Raw genomic sequence first — 27,806 nt, 5'->3', positions numbered from 1 at the left:
GGGTGCAGTGCATTCTTTTGGCTACAGAATGACACAAATAGTACTGTCTCCTAGTTTCTGTCTGCAAATTATGGAGGTATATAGAGTACTGTCTTCCTGTCTCTTCCTAAAAATGATATAGCTACAAACGGTTCCTCCTCCCTGGTGTATAGTATAGTACTACCTGCTAGTTACTCTCTGGTAATTTGATGGGCACACATTTCAGCCTCCCTATATCTTCCTGTAAATAGACAAACACAGATAGTACTGCCTCCCTGTTTCTATTAGAAATAAATAGGGAGACAGCACTCTTTTTTTCAGACAAGCACATGAAAAATTGTCCAGTTTCACCCAGAAAACTCGGACGATTTTCATCTAATTTTTCTCCGATTGACATCCGTGTGCGATGCGGTTTCATGCAACTGCAAAAAATGGACATGATCAAACAAAGTTTTCTAAGTTTATAATAGTAATGTACCCAAAAAAATTGGATGCCATTCGGATCCTCGGTGTTGGATCCAATTTTTTTTTTGCGTCCAGAGACTCAAAAGAGTCATGCTCCGGTTTTTTTTCATGGACTGTGGGTCTGAGTGAAAAATTGTTCATCTGAGCAGCTTGCTATCTAATCAAAAATCGGACAGCACACACCCGACTTACATGCTTGTCTGCGTGACCAAATACTTTAAGTGCTGTATGAATATATATCACTGCTTTCTTGTATCTTCATGGAAATGATGTAAGCAAGCTGTGGGCATAAACAGTACTTATGTAGGCCCAGATAGTGCTGTGTCCCTGGCTCTGCCAGTGAATGATGTACCAGTAGGTAGAGATTGCATAGATTTCTAGAAATAAATAAATGACAATTCATTCAGCTCTGCTACATCTCTACATGTATTTGTAGTATATTCTTCATTGATGAATTCCATAATACTATTTTTAGAGTTCTCTACACTAGCTACAATAGTGGGGTCTCAGTTGAGGACCACCCTCTATAAAGTAAATATGCACACCCTAAATTTCTGTATTTTAAGGTTACTTTTTTTTTGCTCTAGTAACTGCATGTGCATCAGTATTATGTATCTGTAGGCCCCCTGTGTGTGTCTTTATGTGGCTTCAACCATATTATCACCGGAGAGTAGCATGATGTAGGGACAGAGACCCTGATTCCAGCGATGTGTCACTTACTGGGCTGCTTCCCGTAATTTTGATAAAATCGCTGTTTTCTCTGCTGCAGATCTGGCAGTTCTCTGAATGCTGAGCTCTGTATTACCCCGCCCCCACCCCCTTGGCAGATTTCTGCATATGCACTGAGTACACAGAAATCTGCCAATCAGGGGGTGGGGGCGGGGTAATACAGAGCTCATGAATATGGAAGACTACATGGCAGCAGGTTTGCTAGTCCTCTAGTGATAATCTCCTGCTGAGAAAATATTGAATTTTTCAAAAACAACAGCAAGCAGCCTAGTAAGTGACACATCTTTGGAATCAGGGTCTCAGATTAGGTGGCAAAAACATGGTGATAGATTCCCTTGGAAAAAAAAATAAGTTGTCAATCGTAAAATGTGATTGTAAAGCAATAGAGTGTTTTAAAAACAGCGCCACTCTTGAAGAAGAAGAAGAACCTGGAACAATCACTACCTGCACACTTTGCTCTTTTTTTTCCCTGATGATAGCTACCTTGCAATATCAGGCACAGCCATTAGACAAGGGTGGCGCTGTTTCTAGAAATAAAAATTAAAAAAACGGATCTTTCTTATAACCTTTAGCACTCATAAAGGTAGTGCCAAACTATTAAACAATAAACCATAGAGAATGTTTTGGATAATTATTTGCTGTATCTTTTATTGCACTTTTTACCACGCTGCAAACAAATCACAAAAACGTTGCAAAAATGAAGCTCCCGGCTGCAGAATTACCAGCCGGTCATCCACGTACGTATATACAGTATTTACACAAGATATAGTAAAAGCGAAACATGGGAAGGCAGCTACCTGGCTACAAACGACAAGAAAGGTCCAAGGCAAAAATGCTGCGGTCCATTAATAACCCTAAATAGTCCCTTCCTGAAAAATAAGAAACCCTCTCGGAAGCGAAGAGCAACGCTTCGCCAACCTCTGATCTAGACGATGAAAGTAGATCATCTCAACGCTGGACATTCAAGTAAAGCTTCCACCGTCGGAAATGATTCAAATCGTCCCGAAAACCGTCTAACTCTTAAGACTTTGGATTTATGACCTCCAGAAATACAACTTGCAGGAGATGCAGTAGACTCAAGTTAAGGGATTGAAGTGATTTCGAAGGCGTCGATGTGGTACAGTCAAGTCAGCATCACAGGTAAACAAAACTATACTGTCCCTTTTTTATTTTTTTTTTCCCCAAAAAAGTGGTAGGTAGGTCATCATTTTGTAATATTATACCATCTATATATATAAATACAAAATTTTTCACTTTTTTTTAAATAAAGGCCTCCTATCTGTACAAATAGATTGGGATATGATTGCCAACCCAACACCGGTTCCATAGGTCTTTGACCGTATCATCTCGCGTTCAAACCTATGGACCTTTCATCTAATCCTTTCTCATTTCTTCTTCTTTTATTTTTTAATAACTTGTCTACCAGTGGGAACAATTTCATCTTAAATCTGAATTCACTGAATTCACGAAGGAGCATTCGCAGTCTTCAGCAAGACTATGTCTTCTTGGATTGGGGGTGGGGTGGGGGATAGTGATTCCGCGTCACTACCTCTTGGTCGTCTTGTTCTTCAGATCAGAGTCCAAATCGTTTTCGACTACGTTGTCGTAGCTCAGTTTTTCTAAGCAGTCACTGACGGCTTTGAGGATGATCCGAAGTCTTCTGTCCATCGCCTCGAGGTGCGGCTGGTAGAGGATCGGAGCAATCTTGTCCATTTGAAGTGACTCCTCCATGAGTGCGCTCAACTTGTATTCTTCTTTCGCTAGGAGTTGCAGTCGCAGGTACGTAGACTTCTTTATTCTGATGAAGGAAGGGGAAATAGAATTGATTGTTTTTTTGACATTTATGTACAAATATACAGGAATGACAGTCTACTAGTGTTGAGTAGAGATGAGCGACTTTGCCTTTTTTAGGGTCGAGTCGGGTTTCATGAAACCCGACTTTCTCACGAAATCGGCCGACTATCGGGAATAGTCGGAGGTCCGACTGAAACACGAAACCCAATGCAAGTCAATGGGGAAGCAAAGTCGGCAGTGACATGCCGGACTGCTTTTTTTATAGTGCGCAAGCCCGGAAGATTTTCACTGGCATGAATTCTCTCTCTCTCTGTCTCTCTCTCTCTCCCCGGATGCTGCACATGTCATCTCGTTGCCCACAGTGTACGTCCTTGCTCATTGGCTGAAAAAAGTCATGTACAAGCATTCTCGGAAATCCAACTTTGGCGCTCGTTTTGACGACCACATGGCCAACTTCACGCTGTGGTCGGGTTTCGGTCGGCGAAACCCGACTTTGGCATAAGTCGGCGACTTATGAATCTGGCCGACCTGTTTCGCTCAACTTTAGTGATGAGTGAGTATACTCATTGCTCGGGTTTTCGCAAGCATGCTCGGGTGATCTCCGAGTATTTGGATGTGCTCGTAGATTTAGTTTCTGTTGCCGCAGCTGCATTATTTGCAGCTACTGGACAGCCTGAATACATGTGGGAATTCCCTAACAAACAGGCATTCCTCACATGTATTCAGGCTGTCAAGTAGCCGCAAATCATGTAGCTACTGCGAAAGAAACTAAATCTCCGAGCACTTCCAAATACTCGGAGACCACCCGAGCATGCTCGCGAAAACCTGAGCAACGAGTATACTCGCTCATCACTACAGTCTACCAAGCAAATTGGGATACACAGTTCTAGTAAGAATATGGTCCCAGAAGATAAAACCAATGCATGAGGGTTCTGGGACAAGTCATCATTGAGTAGATATATAATTATTACACAAAGGAACTGTTACAGAACCACTCAGCACCCAGAATATGTTGTGCAGTTATATGTATGTATAATAGGTTCTATGTGAGATGCATGTCCCTAATGCATCAGCATTGTCCGCCCTCCCCCCACCTTTGTAATTCCCACAGTAAACATACGCAGGCTCCGGCCACCTGCGGCTTTTGTAATGCATGTCTGGCCTGACGCTTGTTTATTGGCCGCCCCTCTGTATCTGTGTGATATATTCTGTGTCCTGTGAGTAAAGTGTTGTCAGACTGGAAATACATGGAGAAGCAGTGATCTTTTATATGCGCCCATGCACTCAGAGGAATTCCAGCCAGCGTCATTCATTCAGACTCCAGCCAACGCAGAGCGGACCTCCGAAAATACGGGGTGGTACTGAAAGAGGTACCCCAGCTTGGAAGACCCCGTTACAGGAACTGTCCCATAGTAAACAGCAATTCTTGGCGCTTCAAATCACCATAATAACCCAAAGGTCTAGGCTGAAATTAAACAGCCGATCAAAGGAAGAGAACCAAAATAAGGATTAAAATACTGAATTTATTAATAAATATTTAAAATGATAAAATACATAATACCCAGTGAGGAGACCAAATAGACCAACCCTACAATAACTACCAACAAGTAAAAAACTTGTTCAAAAATTAAAAAAAATACCCCAGTTAAGTAATAAAAATTTGCCCCCAACGATGTCTGTATTATTTGATTTTGGCCTTTTATTGGCTATGAAACAATTAGATATCGCGTGAACAATATACAGTAGCTTTTTTGTGGCCCACTTGGGAGCCACGGCAATTTTGCACGTAGTAATACCTGCAGCACTGGTTTAACGGCACCAAGATCGACAGCTCGTCGTGAGAATATTTTCCAAACCTGTTAAAAGCAAAGCAAAACATTTTAAAAAACTCATACCCCAACCGTGTCCAAATATCATCAACCTGTCGAGATGATTCCTAAAAGCTGTTATATGTCAGCCTAATATCTGTCCTGAGTCTGTTCTGCAGCAAACAATTTACCGTAAAACAGTTATTGCTGGAGAATCTTTTATCTTCTGACATTCGAAATCTCCCTGTGAAATGTGAGAGATGTTTTATTCCGAGAGTTTAGACCTTTTCATCCTATGAATTGCGGGAATGCGCATACGGGACTCGGAAATCCCAGAAAAGCGAGCTCCGACTCTCTCATCTTTATTATTCCCTTTTTAGACTGAATAAGATATTGGAGGATAAAGTGTAATAATAAATAATCCATTATTTTTGCACACGATCAACAGCGCTATCAAGTGGATCAATGCCACAACTTTGCTGGGTTATGCAAAAATAACCTTTGAACATCACAATTTTGCCATGTAGTTATATACAGTCATATGTAAAAGTTTGGGCACCCCTATTAATGTTAACCTTTTTTCTTAATAGCAATTTTGGTTTTTGCAACAGGTATTTCAGTTTCATATATCTAATAACTGATGGACTCAGTTATATTTCTGGATTCAAATGAGGTTTATTGTACTAACAGAAAATGTGCAATCTGCATTTAAACAAAATTTGACCGGTGCAAAAGTATGGGCACCCTTATCATTTTCTTGATTTGAACACTCCTAACTACTTTTTACTGACTTCCTGAAGCACTAAATTGGTTTTGTAACCTCATTGAGCTTTGAACTACATAGCCAGGTGTATCAAATCATGAGAAAAGGTATTTAAAGTGGCCACTTGCAAGTAGTTCTCCTATTTGATTCTCCTATGAAGAGTGGCATCATGGGCTCCTCAAAACAACTCTCAAATGATCTGAAAACAAAAATTATTCAACATAGCTTTTCAGGGGAAGGATACATAAAGTTGTCTCAGAGATTTAACCTGTCAGTTTCCACTGTGAGGAACATAGTAAGGAAATGGAAGAACACAGGTACAGTTCTTGTTAAGCCCAGAAGTGGCAGGCCAAGAAAAATATCAGAAAGGCAGAGAAGAAGAATGGTGAGAACAGTCAAGGACAATCCACAGACCACCTCCAAAGACCTGCAGCATCATCTTACTGCAGATGGTGTCACTGTGCATCGGTCAACAATACAGCGCACTTTGCACAAGGAGAAGCTGTATGGGAGAGTGATGTGAAAGAAGCCGTTTCTGCAAGCACGCCACAAACAGAGTCGCCTGAGGTATGCAAAAGCACATTTGGACAAGCCAGATACATTTTGGAAGAAGGTCCTGTGGACTGATGAAACAAAGATTGAGTTGTTTGGTCATACAAAAAGGCGTTATGCATGCGCTGTATTGTTGACCGATGCACAGTGACACCATCTGCAGCAAGATGATGCTGCAGGTCTTTGGAGGTGGTCTGTGGATTGTCCTTGACTGTTCTCACCATTCTTCTTCTCTGCCTTTCTGATATTTTTCTTGGCCTGCCACTTCTGGGCTTAACAAGAACTGTACCTGTGTTCTTCCATTTCCTTACTATGTTCCTCACAGTGGAAACTGACAGGTTAAATCTCTGAGACAACTTTTTGTATCCTTCCCCTGAAAAGCTATGTTGAATAATCTTTGTTTTCAGATCATTTGAGAGTTGTTTTGAGGAGCCCATGATGCCACTCTTCATAGGAGAATCAAATAGGAGAACTACTTGCAAGTGGCCACCTTAAATACCTTTTCTCATGATTTGATACACCTGGCTATGAAGTTCAAAGCTCAATGAGGTTACAAAACCAATTTAGTGCTTCAGTAAGTCATTAAAAAGTAGTTAGGAGTGTTCAAATCAAGAAAATGATAAGGGTGCCCATACTTTTACACCGGTCAAATTTTGTTTAAATGCAGATTGCACATTTTCTGTTAGTACAATAAACCTCATTTGAATCCAGAAATATAACTGAGTCCATCAGTTATTAGTTATATGAAACTGAAATAGCTGTTGCAAAAACCAAAATTGTTATAAAGGAAAAAGGTTAACATTAATAGGGGTGCCCAAACTTTTACATATGACTGTATTACCACCAAATTATGCTACTAACGGTTCCGTTAGACTTAGGGCTTGTGCAGACAACCGTATTTTCGGTACAGATGTAATCCGACAGAGTTGGACGAATGTTTTTCTATGGGTCCGAGCACATGTCCAATTATTTCCTTGAACAGAGTCCGAGAAAAAGAAAATGCAGTATGCACAATTTGCATCCAGGAATCGTATCGCACTTGGCCATGCAAGGCAATGGGTTCGTCGAAAATAATGGAAGTGAAGTCCAATTTTCACAGACTGACAGAATGGAGATGATGGAGATTTTTTTCTTTCCCAATCATCTCCTCATCCGAGTTTGATCAGTAATCATAGTGTGCTTCAATTTTCTTGCATGGCCGAGTGCGATCTGATTTCTGGATCTGACAGGCTTTGTCCAGGAAAAAAAATCTGACATGTCAACAGCCCTATAGAATAACATTGGTCCTGGTGCCATTCGATGCCAAGTTGGTTATCTGCACGAACCCTAAGGGTGAGACCACACGTGACACCACTGCCATTTTTGGCACATCTGAGGATCTCCTGACTTGAATCAAACAGCCTCACACGTATTTGCCTATGAGGCTCTTCAGTTTAGGTCAGGAGACGTTTGGCTATGCCAAAAAACTGCAACCCGCACGTGGAAGTGAAGTGTGAAAATGGCCTAAGGGTATTTTGCACCTTTTTATTTTTGCATAAAGGCGATTACAAATTTTTTTTTCACACAATTTGCAGCAATCTAGAATAGGACATTTGCTACATGGTATAAATATAACAAGTCACTTCGACTTGGAGTCACGTGGCCAAAAGAGCATACTTGACGTTTCCCCACAATGATCTCCAATGTGCCATTTGATACTTGTGAAACCACCATAATGGAGAGGTGTTAGCCACTTGAGCCACCATGTCAATTTAAATCTTCCTAATTATAATCAGCCTAATGATTTAAAGATAATGTATTTTATTCAGCCCCATTGAATGTAAGAATGTAGAAGAAATTTTTTTTTAAACTTTCCTGAGGTGGCCATATCCGAGACGTATAGCCTTTTCTAGAAGACAATACCAGATGGAAACTGGCATCCAGGAGAAAAGATCTGGGAAAATCATTAAGGGGGTAAGGTTTGGGGTAAGGTGCATTCCATTATACTGGGAAGAGGATGGAGGGGAGTGTGGACCAGGGCACCATAGAAAACCAGGAGAGTAGCCAAATGGGACGAGGAAGCAGAATTACTGATGGACTGTTAAGAGATGATGTACTGAGTGACTTATCTGGTGACTAGGGTGGGGGTGGCGGGGCACAAAAGGTCCTGGTGGTCTCCTGGTAAAGATTATGCTTTGGAACCCCTAAACTCCATGTTACATCTCAATATATGCATTTGTTTAAAGGGGTTCTCTACTTTGGAGAAGTTGATCACAGGTTGTCCCACTGTTGGGACACTCAGTAATCAGGTGTATTAGAGGTCAGCAAGTTTTTGGATTTCAATGCAAGTAATTCCCAAACTGGTTACTTCTTCAACTCTTGATATACTTATATATGACCAATTACTCAAATTTAATGAGTGAATCCATTAGCGTAGTGTTAAAATCTGTCTGTGGTGTAAAAAAAATAGCGCCCTATACTCTCATTATAGGAACAAGGTGAAAAAGAAGACCAGCAACCCAATGGCTTGATACTACCAAAATAATGATGGAGAAGACCCTGGTGGACCTATCTAGGCTTCCACAAGATCGATTCCTGCAGTTAGTTCATCCATACAGTTGAGATCGAGCCGAAGGCTGATAAATAATTAAATAATACTAACATTAGGGCAAAGAAGGTGGATTAGGGCATCCTAGTTGCTTTACTCTTATGCCATCTATCTATAAATGGCGCTTCTCCTCCGCAAAATGCAGAATGGTTCCGGTGATTTGATTTTAAACATATTGTACATTTTTTCCTTTATCGTCATCGTTCCGGTTCCTATATTACACGGCATTCAAAAGACATGAGCTTTTATAACATTAGACATTTTCAAGGTCGAAATAAATCTTTCTTTATCCGCTGACACAAAGTGGTATTAAAACCATGGTAACCGCAGACACAATATATCCTCGTAGCGATAACAATAAAGTTTTCAGAATAGCGGGGTAGCGGATGAATACAACTATACTTGTGGGACTTATAGACTTCATTTGCCATTGAGTTTTCCATGGAGAAATCACAATTGAAAAGATGGACTCAACGAGTAGCAATTAGAACACGTGACTGCCATGGTCCCTGGAGAAAGGGGGTCCAGGAATCATTGGTCCCATTTCCTTTGAATGTGTGCCGCGCACCCCTCCCAAAACGATTTAAAAAAAAGAAAGACTATGGAAAAAGGGCTCTATTTAGATTTTCATACCTAGCGCTCATTGGGCTTAGTGCTCGTATGACGTACAACCTCACATGAGTCCCAGGAACAAGAGTGCTGATACCGCTGGAAAGGCGCAAGGCACTTGAGGTGAGTGTAGGTGATTTTACGTTAATGGGGGCAAACGTTCAGATTGAGAAGGGATTGTCCTAGTAATGGACAACCCCTTTGAAGGTGCACATTAACTAATTGACTAATTAAAGGTGTAAATCAGTGGTTCCCAAACTCCTGTCCTCGCGGACCCCAACAGGTCATGTTTTCAGGACTTCCTTAGCATTTCACAGGTGATGGAAGTATCATCAAGGCATCAGGAATTCTCTCACGTGTAACACTATGGAAATCCTGAAAACATGACCTGTTGGGGTCCGCGAGGACAGGAGTTTGGGAACCACTGGTGTAAACAAAAAAGTCAACATCGGAACCATTTTTGCCCTCGAAAAAAGACATGAAAGCAGTGTAGAATTGACTACATATACACAGTGTGAGACGCCATTACTGGAATAAAGATATTTACCCTCGTCCATTATCCAAGTGAATTATGAATGTCTCATTTCCAAACTTCTCAAAGGTCTCATAGTGATGACGATCCATGTTACCTGTAGAGAAATAAAAGTGGAAATTAATTCAACTGTATGTTCAGTTGGAAGTCAATCAACAAGATGTTTTTGACACTTTTTGAAGGAAGAGTCCCTTTTTGCAGGAAGCTGTAATTTATGGGAGAACCAAAAAGCAAGTGTTCACTTTCTCTGCAGCACCTCCGCAGGAAGAATAGAGCATTACATGGTGCTGATTTAAACCAATGACTTAGTTGTAATACACATGGAGGCATTTTGGTGTCATTTATGGTAGTCAATCAGAACTACAATTTTTGTTTCATTTTTTTTTTCTGCATTGGGAAAACACCATCTTTCCATTCCCTTAAAGTATTCTTATATTCAATAGAAAATGGAAACAAAAAAAAAATCAGTTTTAATGCACTTTACATCAATCAGAACTTATGCCTTACCCATAAGGAAGTCGAACACTGTCATATCGATGACTTCCAGAAGCCTGGTGCCGCCATCATATGGTGGTGTCTGCTTCACCCCTTCACAATAGTCACTGTCAACTTCCCATCTGGAAGACACCATGAATTGTAATTACAATTTTTATAAAATTTCCAAGATTGTGAATAGTAGTTTTTGCAAATGTGGCCAATATCAAAATGAGGAGCAGGCAAAGCAAAAATTTAATAGAGGATATTAGCTATTTAAGGCTTATCGGTCATTAGATTTGGTTCGGGCAGCATGAATCGGACACCGGCTGCGCCATTGCATATATGTTTTACTCTTATATTCATAGTACATATACCTTGAGAAACCAGTTGGGGAATACCGTATGTTACGTGTTACAGAACCACTTAGTTAGCACCCAGAATATGTTGTGCAGTTATATGTATACTCCCGTCTCCAAGACTTTACACGTGCCGCGCCAATTCTTTGGAATGCACTTCCCAGGTCAATACGATTAGTCCCCAATCCCCACAATTTTAAGCGTGTCCTGAAAACGCATTTATTCAGACTGGCCTATCGCCTCAACACATTAACCTAACCTATCCCTGTGTGGCAGAGCCAAAAATTTTACCATAACCAGGTTCCCAGCATCATGTTCCCACATGCTTTATGCATCCATTAGCCCTCTGTGTCTGTACTGTTACACACTTAACATTATGGCTGGTCCATACAATCAGGGCAATTGTTACCACCCACCTTTCGTGTCTACCTCTTTCCTCATAGACTGTAAGCTTGCGAGCAGGGCCCTCACTCCTCTTGGTATTTGTTATAATCTACTGTATGTGATTATTGTTATGCTGTAATGTCTATTGTCTGTACAAATCCCCTCCGAAATGTAAAGTGCTGCGGAATATGTCGGCGCTATAAAAATAAAATTTATTATTATTATTATATATGTATGGATAATAGGTTCTATGTGAGATGCATGTCCCTAATGCATCAGCATTCCCCTTTTGTCCGCCCTCCCCCCACCTTTGTAATTTCCACAGTAAACATCGGCAGGCTCCGGCCACCTGCGGCTTTTGTAATGCATGTCTGGCCTGCCGCTTTTCTATTGGCCTGCCTTCTGTATCTGTGTGATATATTCTGTGTCCTGTGAGTAAAGTGTTGTCAGACTGGAAATACGTGGAGAAGCAGTGAAAGTAAATAAATACTTTAATAAATCTATCAGACTACACATGAGGTTTATTTGTAGTCTGTAACCATGGAGACAGATAAGTGTGCACAGAAACTGTATACACAAAGTGGAAGGAGAATGTTCCGAAGTCAATGAACATTTATATATATATATATATATATATATATATACACATATATATAATGGCACAACATATATACAGATGTAAATCTATAAATACAGCATATATACAGAATATATATATATATATGTATGTATATATATATATATATATATATATATATATATATATATATATATATGCACATAGTGCCTTGCGAAAGTATTCGGCCCCCGGGAACTTTTCAACCTTTTCCCACATATCATGCTTCAAACATAAAGATACCAAATGTAAATTTTTGGTGAAGGATCAACGACAAGTGGGACACAATTGTGAGGTTGAACGAGATTTATTGGTTATTTTACATTTTTGTGGAAATTCAAAAACTGAAAATTTTAACCATCTTCCCTGTCCCTGCTGAAGAAAAGCAGGCCCAAACCATGATGCTGCAGCCACCATATTTGACAGTGGTGATGGTGTGTTCAGGGTGATGAGCTGTGTTGCCTTTACGCCAAACATATCGTTTGGCATTGTTGCCAAAAAGTCTGACCAGAGCACCTTCTTCCACATGTTTGGTGTGTCTCCCAGGTGGCTTGTTGCAAACTTTAAACGACACTTTTTATGGATATCTTTGAGAAATGGCTTTCTTCTTGCCACTCTTTCATAAAGGCCAGATTTGTGCAGTGTACGACTGATTGTTGTCCCATGGACAGACTGTCCCACATAAGCTGTAGATCTCTGCAGTTCATCCAGACTGATCATGGGCCTCTTGGCTGCATCTCTGATCAGTCTTCTCCTTGTTTGAGATGAAAGTTTAGAGGGACGGCCGGGTCTTGGTAGATTTGCAGTGGTATGATATTCCTTCCATTCCAATATGATCGCTTGCACAGTGCTCTTTGGGATGTTTAAAGTTTTGGAAATCATTTTGTATCCAAATCCGGCTTTAAACTTCTCCACAACAGTATCACGGACCTGCCTGTTGTGTTCCTTGGTCTTCATGATGCTCTCTGTGCATCAAACAGAACCCGAGACTATCACAGAGCAGGTGCATTTATACGGATACTTGATTACGCCCAGGTGGATTATATTTATCATCATTAGTCATTTAGGACAACATTGGATCATTCGGAGATCACCAATGAACTTCTTGAGTGAGTTTGCTGCACTGAAAGAAAAGGGGCCGAATAATATTGCACGCCCCACTTTTCAGTTTTTGAATTTCCACAAAAATTTAAAATAACCAATAAATTTCATTCAACTTCACAATTGTGTCCCACTTGTTGTTGATTCTTCACCAAAAATGTACATTTGGTATCTTTATGTTTGAAGCATGATAAGTGGGAAAAGGTTGAAAAGTTCCAGGGGGCCGAATACTTTTGCAAGGCACGGTATATGTAGTGTATAACAAAAAAGTGACATACATTAGAAGATATTATACATATACTGTGTATACATACACGTATATATATATATATATATATATATATATATATATATATATATATATGTTAGGAACGGCGGAACGAACTTAATAAAAATAATAATAAAGTGCGTTCGCTGCTCGGGGTCCACTGTGCAGTAGATGATATGACTGCTGCTAAGTGGTGGCAGGCAAGCAATATGGCGGAAATGCGAACGTGGGTTAAACGTCACCCGGGTGCGCAGAGCAATCTCTGTTAAGTCACAGAGGTGCCAACAAAGAAACAAAGACAAATACTATAAGGCTGAGCCTGTTGGAGTTTCAGTACTCCGAGTAAATGCACAAACGGTATCTGGTCACAGGAGCAGAGGCAAAGACAGCGGAACTGCGTCCGTCTAGACCTACCGTGCGTGCGACGTCGCAACTGCGGATGCCAAGGAGGGCTGCAACTGCAGCGCGGCGTAGGACACTGCCGCTAGACGACAAAGCTAGTAAGCAAGCGCAATGTCAGACGCTAGCAACTGTGGATGATGTAGTAGTGGCGTGCTGTCGCTGACTCTAAGCTTAGTCCCTGTCCACATACGTAATATCAGAGGGAAGGGTTTCAAATGAGTCATTCACCAGAATCATACATCCATCATCATTCACACAGTAGCAACTAGAGACTATACTAGCACATGGCAGAACGGCCATGCGCGCTTTTTATAGCAGCCGGGACCTTCCGGAAGCTTCCAGATCTCCGAGATGGACCAATGAGATCTGGAGCAGGACCTGAGCATGACTCCCGATCTCCAATGGGAAATCATCTCATGAGCATGCTCAATAGGAGGACAGAGGGACTTAGCCCCTGGAGAGATTTGCTGCAAGGCAATCTCCTCTGCGGTAGATAAACAGCAAGAGACCGCAGAATGTAAGGGTCTGGATTCCTGCAGAGCAGACGCAGAAACCTGACGCCTAAAATATATATCTAATATATAAAGCTCAAAGTGTGTATGTATGTGTGTATGTATGTGTGTGTGTGTGTGTGTGTATATGTCCGGGATAGGCATCCGCACCGTCGCAGCTACAGCCACAAAATTTGGCACAGTCACACGTCTGGACCCCGAGAGCGTCCTAAGCTATGTTGTGACTCTTGTGAGGCGAAATTTTAACCCCGCGCGTTCCAATTCACCAAACAATTTTGCCCCTATCTACATATTGGGGGAAAAAGTGTGTGCATGCCAAGCCCCTCCCCTCATTATGATGTCATAATGCCCCTATTTGCATACTGGGGAAGCAGTGTGTGCGTATCAAGCCCCGCCCCTCATTATGATGTCACAATGGTTGCCATGGCGACGCTGATGTCTTCATAGGTCGCAAGCCCCGCCGCCGCTCATTATGATGTCATAATGGTTGACTATGGGATGGAGGATGTGTGATGGGTATATGGGGACTAGACTATGGGATGGAGGATATGTATGACGGGTATATGGGCACGGGACTATGGGATGGCGGATATGTATATGGGCACGGGACTATGGGATGGAGGATGTGTGATGGGTATATGGGCATGGGACTATGGGATGGAGGATGTGTGATGGGTATATGGCCACTGGATTATGGCCACAGGTTCCTTGTAAAAAACCCTGCAGCAAAGGGTTGGGTTTGTCAGTCTTGGTTAGCAAACTGAAGAACCGGAGGCTCTGCAAAGCTTCTGTCTGTGTGAAACAACACGGAGCCAAAAGGCCTGGCACCCCTCAGCGTACATGGCGGTGCAGTCACCCACAGCAACAATTCTCGGACATGGACTGTCTTGTTTCCCAGATGTGATCCGGAGGATATAATTTGTTTTCCTATGCTGAACATAAAAAAGACTTTGCTTTTGAACTTTCCTGTGGTCACTGCCTGTCTGTCACACTGCACCAACCCCGCTGCACTACAATATATATATATATATATATATATATATACATATACATAGAGTACATAGCTCCTTCAAAGACCGATCTGTCTCCTTGGTTGTGGGCTACATACAGTCAGTGTGTGTAATCTGATCCTGCAGTGATGAATCACCATTTTGCTCCTTCAGTCTATCTGCACAGGAACTGTATACGTAAGATGGCAAATATTTTTATTAATTTTCATCAAGACTATCTACGTATTTTCTTTACTATTTATTTTAGATGCGTTTGATCCATAAAAGTGTTGTTTTTACTCATGAAATACTAATATAATGTTGTTATTGATACATTTATTTTGTGCATTTAGAGCTTAGGCGTAATTGCAGAACCGATGTAGATAAATTTGCTGATATGTAGCATACAGGGGAGTTCTTTTCAGAATATCTAGGTAAATATATCCTGAGTTAATTGCTCCGATAGAGGATTTACAGGCAAACACTGCGCTGCTTTATTAACCCCCTGGATAAGCACTTGGCTCTTAAGAAAGCAGTGTGAATGAATTTTGCATTAGGGCCTTGGCTGGAAATGCACCCAGTTCTTGAATAATGAGATACTCTGCATTTTTTTTCAGCACAGCGAATCCATCAGCTGGATGATGAGGCATTTTCCATATCTTTCTGAAAGCCCCTAGTGCGAGATTCTTTTTATTAAGCACAGAACATTTTCAGCACAAAGGACGGTGCGCTGTGTCCTCTCATGTAGGAGATGCATTCACAGACCAAAACAAAGACTGATCTGATATTTTTATACCTAGAATTCATCTTACCCCACGCTGAGGAAATGCGCGGCACAAAATACGTCTTAGAGAACAGAACAGGCAAAGAGCGGCCATTATCATTCTTTCCAATCTCGGCGAATAATAAAAAATCAGCCCTCTTCGTAGAAAGGATGCTCGTTAATTCTGTCAGCGTGGGCCTTTCTGTGCAGTGGCGGTATTAGTAAGGCTACAATTCTGTATGGTAACATATCCATTAATGCCTGGTCTAGTACAGGTGGAGATGTAGGTATTTTAGCCCTGGCTGGGCACAGATACATCACAATGAATCCTAAATGAAGTTTCCAACTAGCAAAAAATTGTGATGGGCACGAGGGTGCACAATTGTGCACTTTTAGAGAACAAGAGACCCATATCATGCTTTTGCATGGGGGCCCCTGAGGCCCTATCCCAATCGGAGCATACGTCATAAATCCCCCACAAAACGGGGTCCAGACGCATGCGCAAAAGGGGCCATAAACTGTAATGATGGTGACAGAGCGAACGTGATCCATGCCGTGCACTTTTGGAGAACAAGAGACCCATATCATGCTTTTGTATGGGGGTCCTATACTGCCTGTGCCCATCCCTGCCATTAGCTAGGGTGCTTTCACATTGCATTGGCCTATATATGTAGCAGTTCCTAAGGGGAAGCACGCAGTGTGGGGTGCAGCACGCAAGCATCCCATAAGCAAAGCATCACAGAAGCTAAGCATCAAGTAAAAGGCAGTTATCCATGGCAATGAATTAACATTCATCTTCTCTCTTCACACAGGTAATCAAATCATTCAACTTCTGATCTGATCCACCCTGCATGTCTTCACTCCATTCACTGTTAGCAAGCAGCCTGAATGGTACACCTCCCCACCTCTGCTGGCTGTCTTTTCTGCTGCAATATATCCAAATGGTAATCAAATCATTCAACTTCTGATCTGATCCACCCTACATGTCTTCACTCCATTCACTGTTAGCAAGCAGCCTGAATGGTACACCTCCCCACCTCTGCTGGCTGTCTTTTCTGCTGCAATATATCCAAATGGTAATCAAATCATTCAACTTCTGATCTGATCCTCCCTGCATGTCTTCACTCCATTCACTGTTAGCAAGCAGCCTGAATGGTACACCTCCCCATCTCTGCTGGCTGTCTTTTCTGCTGCAATATATCCAAATGGTACAACTCCATACTTCTGCTTGCTGTCTATCTTCTGCTGCTTTATCATTTTGCTACATATTTTAATGTGCTTGCTAAAGCTTTGGTATAATTCATTTGTGGCACTGTATTTAATACTTACTGCTTTATATCTGTGACTGGGGCCTCTCTAGATCTTAACAGGTGAAAGGTGCTATAGCATATAGATGCAGCCTGGTCTAGTGCCTTTGATCATCTAAGCACCCCCTGGTGTGCTGGCGCCAGCTGCCAAATTATCCCCAACCAGATCCCACAATCCCTCTCTCCTGACCCTGTAGCGTGGCCTATAAATGTAGTAGTTCCTAAGGGGAAGCATGCAGTGTGGGGTGCAGCATACAAGCATTCCAAAAGCAAAGCATCACATAAGCCAAGACTCAAGTAAAAGGCTGTTATCCATGGCAGTTAATAAGGACAGGAATCAGGTAACCCACACTTTGCTTTCCCCTTTAACCATGTGCTTTATTTCTATCCTCCTGTGCTCCCTTGTCATCCACATTCACCACCCCATCCCCCCTCCATCATGACTCATACACATCAGCCTCTCTATACTTCCCTCTCCCATGTACAGCTCCCATGCACTCCTCACCTTCCTGAGAAACCTCAGCCCATCTTGCCCAAACACATTGCAGAAAAAAACTACTTACAATTCCAACAACTATTTGCTCTTTATCTTCCTACGCCTACTGATTTCAGGTGACATCTCCCCCAACCCTGGTCCACCATCCCCCAACCTCAACCCCTACCCTACCTCATATCGAAACCATAATAATCTTATTAATATTACTTGCACTCCCTCATCTCCATCTTTTAATTGTGCCCTCTGGAATCCACGGTGTGTTTGTAACAAGCTTCCTTTCCTGCACAACTACTTTCTGAACAACTCTCTTACTCTGTTGGCCCTCACTGAAACCTGGATTCAGAATTCTGACACTGTCTCTCCTGTTGCCATTTCCTATGGTGGCTTACAATTCTCTCATTCCCCGAGACCCACAAATAGACTTGGTGGTGGAGTCAGCATACTCCTGTCCCAACAATCCACTTTCCAGGTCATCCCCCCGGTTCCATCACTTTCATTCCCTTCTTTTGAGGTCCACACCATCAGGCTCTTTCATCCCCTCCCCCAAAGAGTAGCGGTCATTTACAGGCCCCCAGGCTGACCCACCCACTTCCTTGACCAGTTCTCAGCCTGGCTGCCGTACTTCATGTCCTCAGAACTACCAACTCTTATCCTGGGAGACTTCAACATCCCCATTAACAGCCCTACTTCCACATCTGCATCCCAGCTTCTATCACTAACCACCTCTTTAGGCCTCTGAGACACACAAAGACGGTAACACCCTTGATCTGGTCTTTGTCCAGCTCTGTTCAATCTCCCACCTAAATAACTCACCGCTTCCCCTCTCTGACCACAACATTCTCTCCTTCACGCTCACAAATCCTCGCCCACCCTAGCTCACTCCTACCTACCACACATTCAGAAATCTACAAGCCATTAATCCTCAGACACTTTCAGACTCCCTACACTCATCACTATCTCCAACCTCCTCTTTTTCCTGTCCTGATATGGCTGTTCATCACTACAACGACACGCTTAGAAGCATCCTTGACCAAGTAGCTCCCCTCACCCTCAGAACTTCCAAGCACAGAGTAAAACAGCCCTGGCTCACATCGCAAACTCGACTTCTCCAGCGATGCTCTAGGAGTGCTGAACGCCTATGGAGAAAAACCCACACACCAGAAAACTTCATCCACTTTATGTTAAAAACCTATAACGCTGCCCCTCACCTCGCCAAACAGACTTACTTCACCACCCTGATCTCCTCACTAGCCAACAACTCCAAGAAACTTTTTGACACTTTTCACTCTCTCCTCAGGGCAAAAGCACAAGCTCCTATCACAGACATTTTTGCTGATGACCTGGCCTCCCACGTTACAGAAAAAATAGATAATATCCATCAGGAAATCTGCTCCCAACCACCAAGTGCTGTGACTCCCATCCCTTCCTGCATCTCCCCTGGCTCACTTTCCACATTTGATCCCATCACAGAAGAAGTTTCCTGACTCCTCTCTTCCTTTCGTCCGACTACATGCACTACCAACCCCATTCCCTCACATCTCCTCCAGTCTCTCTCTCCAGTCGTCACAACTCACCTAACTGCAATCTTTAATCTCTCCCTCTCCTCGGGCATTTTCTCATCCTCCTTCAAACACGCCATTGTTACTCCATTACTAAAGAAACCCGCTCTCGACCCATCCTACAAAAGCAACTACAGACCAGTCTCCAATCTCCCCTTCATCTCTAAACTTTTGGAGCGCCTAGTTTACTCCCGCCTTACCCGTTACCTCTTCACTCACTCCCTTTTAGACCCTTCACAGTCCGGCATCCGCCCCTACATTCTACTGAAACTGCACTCATCAAAGTGACCAATGACCTTCTGACAGCAAAACGTAACGGTGACCACTCTCTGTTCATTTTTCTTGACCTATCTGCAGCTTTCGACACTGTTGACCACCATCTCCTACTCTCTAGGCTCCAGTCACTAGGCATTAAGGGCACTGCTCTTTCCTGGTCCTCTTCCTATCTTTCTGACTGCTCCTTCAGTGTTTTGTTCTCTGGCTCTACGTCATCTCCTCTTCCTCTCGCTATCGGGGTACCTCAAGGCTCAGTCCTTGGACCCCTTCTCTTCTCTCTCTACACGGCCCCAATTGGACAGACCATCAGCAGATTTGGCTTTCAGTACCATCTTTATGCTGATGACACACAACTATTCACGTCATTCCCCGACCTTACCCCCTCTGTACTACAGAACGCCAGTGACTGTCTGTCCGCAGCCTCCAACATCATGTCTGCTCTCTATCTGAAACTCAACCTCTCCAAAACTGAACTTCTTCTGCTCCCGCCATCTACTAACCTCTCTAAATCGGAAATTTCCATCTCCGTGGGTGGCACCACAATAACACCACGGCAGCAGGCGTGCTGTCTGGGTGTTATGTTTGACACCAATCTCTCCTTCACATCCCATATACAATCTCTTGCCCACTCTTGCCGATTACACCTAAAGAACATTTCTAGAATCCGCCCTATTCTCACCATGGAAACAAAAACCCTCACTGTAGCATTGATCCACTCCCGCCTGGATTACTGCAATGCTCTATTAAATGGCCTCCCCGTTACTCGACTATCCCCTCTCCAGTCCATACTTAATGCAGCAGCCAGGGTCATCTATCTGGCTAATCGGTACTCGGACACTTCCGCTCTTCGCCAGTCCTTACATTGGCTGCCCATTCATTATAGGATCCAATTCAAAGTACTTGTTCTCACCCACAAAGCTCTCCACAGTGCAGCACCCCCTTACATCTCCTCCCTCATTTCTGTCTATCGGCCTAACCGACTGCTGCGCTCTGCAAACGACTTCGACTAATCTCTGCACTAATCCGTACCTCCCACACCTGACTCCAAGACTTCTCCCGCGCTGCGCCAATCGTCTGGAATGTTCTACCCCAAGAAATTAGGACTATCCACAATTTGCATAGTTTCAAGCGCTCCCTCAAAACACATTTGTTCAGAAAGGCCTATCATGTTCACTAATCAAAGTCATTCTATGTGATGTGTGATGCAGCAGCAAAAAAGGCAAATGCAATTCTAGGATGTATTAACAGAAGCATACAGTCTAGATCACGTGAAGTCATTATTTCCCTCTACTCCTCTTTGGTCAGACCTCATCTGGAATATTGTGTCCAGTTTTGGGCACCACATTTTAAAAAAGACATCAACAAACTGGAGCAAGTTCGGAAAAGAGCGACCAGAATGGTGACCGGTCTGCAAACCCTGTCTTATGAGGAAAGGTTGCAGGATTTGGGAATGTTTTAGTTTGAAAAAGAGAAGACTGAGAGGAGACTTAATAGCTGTCTACAAATATCTAAAGGGCTGTCACATTGTAGAAGGATCAACTTTATTCTCATTTGCACAAGGAAAGACTAGACGCAATGGGATGAAACTGAATGGGAGGAGACACAGATTAGATATTAGAAAAAACTTTTTGACAGTTAGAGTGATCAATGAGTGGAACAGGCTGCCATGAGAAGTGGTGAGTTCTCCTTCAATGGAAGTCTTCAAACAGAGGCTGGACAGACATCTGACTGGGATGATTTAGCGAATCCTGCTATGAGCAGGGGGTTGGACCAGATGGCCCAGGAGGTCCCTTCCAACTCTACGATTCTATGATTCTATGTGTAAGTGTGCGTGTGTAGCCCATTCACTATCTCCATCCATCCCTCACTCCCTTAAGATGGCTGGACCATCATTGTAAATACACCATTGTAAATAAACACCTGTACTTGGTATCTCCCCCACCTCATTGTAGATTGTAAGCTCTCACGAGCAGGGTCGTCTTATTTTGCTTTAATTAGTGCATTGTTAACTTTATTACTTATGACTTGTGTTTTGAAACTGTTAAACTGTAAAGCGCTGCGGAATATGTTGGTGCTATATAAAGATTATTATTATTGTGTCCCCCGAAATCCCCTGCAAAACGGGGTCTGAACGCATGCGCCGACATAGCCATAGACTGTAATGGTGATGGCACAATGAATGTGAGCTCTGTCGTGCACTTTTTTGGGAGTGTACGCCTTTTTTTGGGAGTCTACTACGTCTGAGTGTCCACCTCCTGTAGGCATACACTCGCGAAAAAAGTGCACGGCAGAGCTCACGTTGACTTTGCCATCACCATTACAGTCTATGGCCCCGTCCGGACCCCGTTTTGTGGGAGATTTCTGGCGTATGTACCAATGGGGACGCAGAAGGAAATGTGAAAGCACCCTTACAAAAATGGGCCCACATCTAGGTAGATCATGTGGTCATCAGCATGGTCACTAAAGGACCTTATATTTGGGCTGATCATTGGCTAATTATTAATAAACCAAAACACTCAACCATCGGTTCACCGTATAATTTATAGGGGTCATAAATTCATTAAGAAGAGGAAAGGGGACCAAATGATTGAATAAATAATTATTCAATCCCCTTATAATTTGCATCAGCCCATGTAAAAGGGAATTAAACCGTTGCCAATTTGTAATATCAGCGCTCACAAAAGGCAGACCCATGTAAACTAAACCGGGAGACAAGCCATCCAGGGCAAGGGAAAGACACAAGGGGGATAAATCTGAAATATGGCGAGCAGGATGGCTCCAGAAGGGAATGTGTTCTGAAGCGGAGTGATGAGAGAAAAGAGGTGAAGAGTTAATGAGTGAGAGTAGACAAGGAAGCAGCAGTAAAGGGGACCTGTCACCTGCCAAAAATATGTGTTTTTTCACTGTTGTAATTACCACTTTTCTCCTGAATCTGGTGCTATTTTCCTTTAGTCCCAACGCCTCTGCATTCCAAAGATATGACCCTCTAATACCTGTATGCACTTGATAGTCAAGGAGGCGGGATCGTCACGAAGACGCACACAGAGAAAAGTTGTGCACCACGCTCCCTTGACTAACAACACTAGAGTTACACACAATGAAGAAGGGGCAAAAACAAAATAAAAAGGAGAACAGATAAAAAAAATACATATTTCTAGCAAGTGACAGGTCCTCTTCAAGCAGTGCCAAGGCTCAAAGAACACAACTTCTATGTGGAAAGCAGCTCACAGGTGAACTTCAAGAGGCATCAGTACCCTCACAGTATCGGTCCGTAAGAGAATGACTTAGCCCCCATCATTGCTGCTCCATTATTGCCCAATGAGGCCAAGCGCAGCCCTTCAATTAAAGATACACTCTGGTGCAGAAGACTGGTGACTTCCAGCCATGCAATCAATCAATGTCCTTGGGGAGACAGGTACCGATACCTTTAAGTCTACCCTTGAAAAAAGGAAATGCAATAAGCCAGGGCTAGCAGATCAAATGGAAAATGTAACAACTGTGCCAATTCATGCCTCCTTTATTTCCGCTTTGGCTGTTGGGCAGTGGTACGCCGTTATTGCTTATGACATGTGATAGCGCCAATACTTCTTTTGTCCTGGGACTTTTGGTGTTGCTTTTTATGGGATATATGGGGTTAATTTTAGTCTATATTTAAGCACCCTTTCCTGAGAGCTCTGCTCGGAGCAGTCAGCTATTTAACCCCCTGAAGCTCTGACTGCCACTGCCAGTCAATAGGGTTGCTGTCCTGGTTTATCTTGCTGTGTTGTGGTCCTGTTTGTTTTGACTATTTTCGTTCTCTGACCTTGGCTAGTTCTAGTTTATTGACATCATTCCTGCCTTACGATTTTGCACCTCCTAGTTCTGACCCATAAGTTTCTCTCCAGTATGCTAAGTGCTGATGGGTTAACCAGCCATTTACAAAGGCTTGGGTTTTTTGTGAGTAGGTGTAATAGTTGGGCGGGACATCCACTCACCATATCTCCACCTCAGAGGTGTGGTTGGGGATGTTAAATGTCCAACTGCTAGGTTTTTTTCTCTGTTGTGTGTTCGGAGAGGGAAGTCTCCAGACGGTGACTCCATGTGGAACTGAAGACTTCTGGGGTTCTGAGCGGGCGAATCTCGCAGACATAAGGACTCTGCTATACGTTATCTTTTGTTTTGTCGTTATGCCGGAAAGGCCATGTTTATTTTGTTAAATCCTGCCAAGGTTTATGCTATACTTACGGTAATAAACCAGCAGGTGACCTCAGATGCGTTTCTTTGTCTACCTCTGAAAGCAACTGAGTGAGTCAACCTACCACAATAATTAGTTTTGTGCTTTGTTTTATAAAGTTCTATAACATTGCTACGTCCCAGTGTTATATATCAAACACATCTGCTTTGGTTAGCAACGTACATAAGAATGAAACACAATTTCCCAGACTATTCACCTTCAAAATCTCAAATTTCTTGTCACGTGGGCGCAGTTCATGTTCACCTAGCAGCTCCTAAATGGCTACCACGAACAGACTTGGTGCCAGCAATTTCAATTTCCAGATCCATGGGTTTCACATCACAAAAGACAGCAGCCTCAGTGACACATATCTCCCCTCACATTATCCATAAACTTCTGAGCTATGAAATGATAGACGAATAATCATAATCCCAAAGTTGATGAAACATTACCAAGCTGACAACTTTACTTAGTGTTTAGCTCAGACTTTCGTAAGAAGGCGTTTATGAAAAGAGGTTGAGTACCCCCGCTGTACACTATATGGTATAGTAACTGCGGTTTCAGAAAGCAGTCGTTCCACTTAAAACAAAGATCAGGAGTTCTCTTTCCCGCTGATTCTAAGAAGCGGCTTCTATTCAACCGCACTTTCCGTCAATAAAAGCCACATCTGAACATCTTCAGCCATTTCTATGTGCATTTAAAGGCATTTGTCTGCAGCATTAGATCTCTTTTCTTTGTATAATTCATCTGCCGCTTTTATTTATTCGGAAACCAAAGTGACTAATGCACGGAAGAATTCTCTGCAGCATGTCGTCCCCTCCGAGTTATTTTTACATTCTGTCTAATTAAGGCAGTGATATTTGTAAGCACGGCAGTCGGTCTGCTCCTTTGTTAACAGTTGCTGAAGTCATGGACCATACAGCATTTCTCATCTAGGTGAGCAACACATTGTGACTTGGGTCTGCAAAATTAGTTCATGTGATCTATTTCTTAAAGGAACACTAAGCCGAAAGAGAAAAGCTAATAAAAGAGATGTTCAAAACAGCCAGTAAGGTAAATGGTTCATGAAAGTCTTAGAGTCCTATCAATAATCCATTCTATAGATCATTGGTGGTGGACATACACAAGAGGACAAGGGTGTAACTATAGTAAGCGGAGGGGCTGCAATCACACCCGGGCCCTGTAGCCTAAGGGGACCCAAAAAGTCCCTTTTGGCCATGTTAAAAGACTATTAATAAAAGACCTGGGATAGTTGGGGACCCCATTTAAGATTCTGCATTGGGGCCCACAACCTTCAAGTTATGTCTTCGCAAGAGAGGGACCCAGCGCAGGAACAATTTAATAAGAGCGAGGGGCTCATCATATAGCTCTCTGCTTCTCTAGATACATGTTTTAGTAAGGGTTCATTATTTTCTGATCTTTTACTAAGCAAATTGCAACCTTTAAAGAGGTTGTCCAAAACTTTTACATCGACGCCCAATTTTTACGATGTCTGATTGGCCGGGGTCCGGCACCCCCAACGATTAGTCGCTATCGCCATCTAGAAGTACTTACTTGCGAAGCTTGGTCATCTACTTGTAGTGGCCGGGGCTTTTTACTGCACATCCGCCTGCTATTGAATTGGAGGTGGATGTGTAGTACCCCCGCGGCGGCCACTACAAGTAGAAGGCTAAGTTCCACAAGCAAGTACTTCCGAACGGCGGCAGCAACTGATCGGCAGGGATGCTGAGTGCCGGACCCCGGACAATCAGTCATTGATGCTCTATCCTTAAAGAGTAAAAAGTAAAAAGTAGTGGACAACCTCTTTAAAGAAATTGCACCATCAGAAAATGACCTACTGATTAAATTGGGTTTTTTTGTGTTAAATGTACATTTTAAATTTTCAATCAATTTTTGTTTTCACATCACCATCTTTATTAAAAAATAAAAAAATGAAATCTGGCAATTTTCACACTGGCAACAGGGGATTTTTTTATACTCTAACTTCTTGTTGTTTCAGGAAACAACACATGCACATAGCCACAATGGTCAGACCCCAAACCTTATCTTTTGTATGGTAGCATCTAATGAGCATGTGCAAAGGTCACTGTGAAAGGAGTGGGAACATGGGAGTTGTGACATCATCTGCTGTGATAGGTGGATCCTGTGTTATCAGATGTGTATAGAGGTGCTATCTGTCATTATAATCTTGCCTCTGCTGATAAGGAAACTGCTGAAAACTCTTAGGGTACCGTTACACTTAGCGATGCACCAGCGATCCCGACAACGATATGGATCGCTGGTGCATCGCTAAGTGGTCGCTAGTGAGCTGCCACACAGGCAGATCTCACCAGCGACATAGCGGGGGTCGCTACTTACCTGTCAGACGCGGCGATCCTGGCGTCCTCCCGCATGCCTCGCTCGTCGGCGCCACAGGAAGCGCAGCAGGACGTGGCCGACGAGGAATGGTCCAGGACGTTCTCGCGCGACCAACGATGAGCAGCGGGGGAGCCGGTCGGAGGTAAGTATCACATGCAGCGATATCGCTAGCAATATCGCTGCAACGTCACAAAATCGGTGACTTTACAGCGATATTGCTAGCGATATCGCAGTGTGTAACGGGGGCTTTACTGAAAGGAAAGGACATATGAGTCTAAATTAGCCCCAGTAGCCAGTGTGAAAATTGCAGTTTTTCTAATTTAGTTATTTATAAACAGATATGAATAAAAGCCATTGCAAAGTATAAAAAAAAAAACAATAAATGTAACACAAAAAAATGATTTAATCAATAGGTTATTTTCCAATGACCCACTGTAAATTATTTTCAGCCACTAGCCCACTGGAGCGTCTTTCATTGGACAGTCTTAAGGTCCTGTTACACATAGCGACACTCCAGAGATCCCGACAACGATACGACCTGGTAAGGATCGCTGGTGCGTCGCTACATGGTCGCTAGTGAGCTGTCAAACAGTCAGATCTACTCAACGGCGCAGCAACGATACGGCGATCCGTATAACGACCTCGGCGGTCGTTGGGACCTTGTCACACAGCAGCTATTCTGACGACTCAGACCTCGATAGGCGTGCTTCAGCGTTGCCTTTTCCACGCCCCTCTGCTCCGATTGGTGGCCACTACTGCGCTATCACTACGCGGTTTGCTTCATCGTCCCTGTCTGAGTCGCTAGTGCGCTATTTATTCGTGGATCCACAGTCACTGACACGGGGACACGTGATTATTATAACTGTACATGTTCAATGTTATGATTGCATATAATTGATAGCTGACCTATAAAAGGAAACGCTACAAAGACAGGATTTGAGATCACCAATCGGAGCTGAGGGGGCGTTGAAAAGACAAAGCAAAATCACGCCTGCGTCCCTGAGGTCGCTCGTTGTTGCTATGGCGTCAAACACAGCGATGCATGCTGGCCAGCGGGACACCAACGATCAAAAAATGGCCTAGGACATTTGAGCATGATCAACGATATCACAGCTATGTGTCACACGTAGCGAGATTGCTGGCGAGGTTGCTGTTGCGTCACAAAACCTGTGATTTTTCAGTGATCTCGCTAACGATCTCGCTATGTGTGAAGTACTCCTTACCCTACATTGGTTGGTGGGTTGCAAGCTCCTATCTTAGGGACTGGCTGGAGACCAGACCCGAGCTCTGTTTCTATAACGAGCTCCAACTGCAAGAGCTCTACAGACGACAAACCCATTTGGACCTAGGTCGTTTGTGCTATCTCATCATCTCCCCTGCAGAAGCTCATCTCCCAGAACATCAAAAGGAATGTGAGTTCAACATGTATGACCCCTCTTTTCCCTGACTGCATCAGTCAAGACTCAAGACACCTTCATACAAAAAGGTTGGCTAGACCAGCAAATCCAGTGGGTTTAGCTGACTTTTCTCTTCTGTATAGGGGGCTTAAGAGCTGATGGACCAGAATCATTTCCTCTGGTGACCCAAGGATCCATAGATTCATGCATTGAATTACCCTATGTAGATATGACTTCATTTTTATAGTAGCGGTAGGAACCTCACCACCACAAAAGTAAATGAGACTGTAGGTCTTCCTGCAGTGTTAATTACTTTTGATCTGGCAAGGAGTCAAAAACAGATGTGGGCCAACGTTTCGACTGGGAACGTTTTTTGTCTCCCTGCTTCCCCCACTTCCGTATTCCCGGCTTATGCTCCACACAGGTTCTCCTTGACATGAAAAATATCTTATGTTTTAGGTTATTGCTCTACTAGATTTTGCCAACAGATGTCGTTGACAATGACCGTTTCCCG

The 27,806-nt window shown here is 43.0% G+C and overlaps 1 protein-coding gene across 1 annotated transcript in view; it reads right to left on the bottom strand.

Annotated features, from left to right (window-relative positions):
• Nucleotides 1-1,794: 1,794 nt before the first annotated feature.
• FAM20C (FAM20C golgi associated secretory pathway kinase) overlaps nucleotides 1,795-27,806 on the bottom strand; it is a 207,611-nt gene continuing 181,599 nt past the window's right edge. The window contains exons 7-10 of the mRNA XM_073543096.1: nucleotides 10,326-10,435; nucleotides 9,834-9,915; nucleotides 4,764-4,823; nucleotides 1,795-2,971 (exon numbers count right to left, since the gene is read on the bottom strand). Of these exons, the coding sequence (XP_073399197.1) occupies nucleotides 2,719-2,971; nucleotides 4,764-4,823; nucleotides 9,834-9,915; nucleotides 10,326-10,435 (505 nt within the window). The 3' untranslated portion in view covers nucleotides 1,795-2,718. The remainder of the gene's footprint in view (nucleotides 2,972-4,763; nucleotides 4,824-9,833; nucleotides 9,916-10,325; nucleotides 10,436-27,806) is intronic.

This window comes from Dendrobates tinctorius, unplaced genomic scaffold (genome assembly GCF_039654945.1).
Source record: "Dendrobates tinctorius isolate UK_male_01 unplaced genomic scaffold, ASM3965494v1 ptg000129l, whole genome shotgun sequence".
Lineage (NCBI taxonomy): Eukaryota > Metazoa > Chordata > Amphibia > Anura > Dendrobatidae > Dendrobates > Dendrobates tinctorius.
The sequence above is the reverse complement of the archived record's forward strand: the minus strand, read 5'-3'. Positions and strand labels throughout refer to the sequence as shown.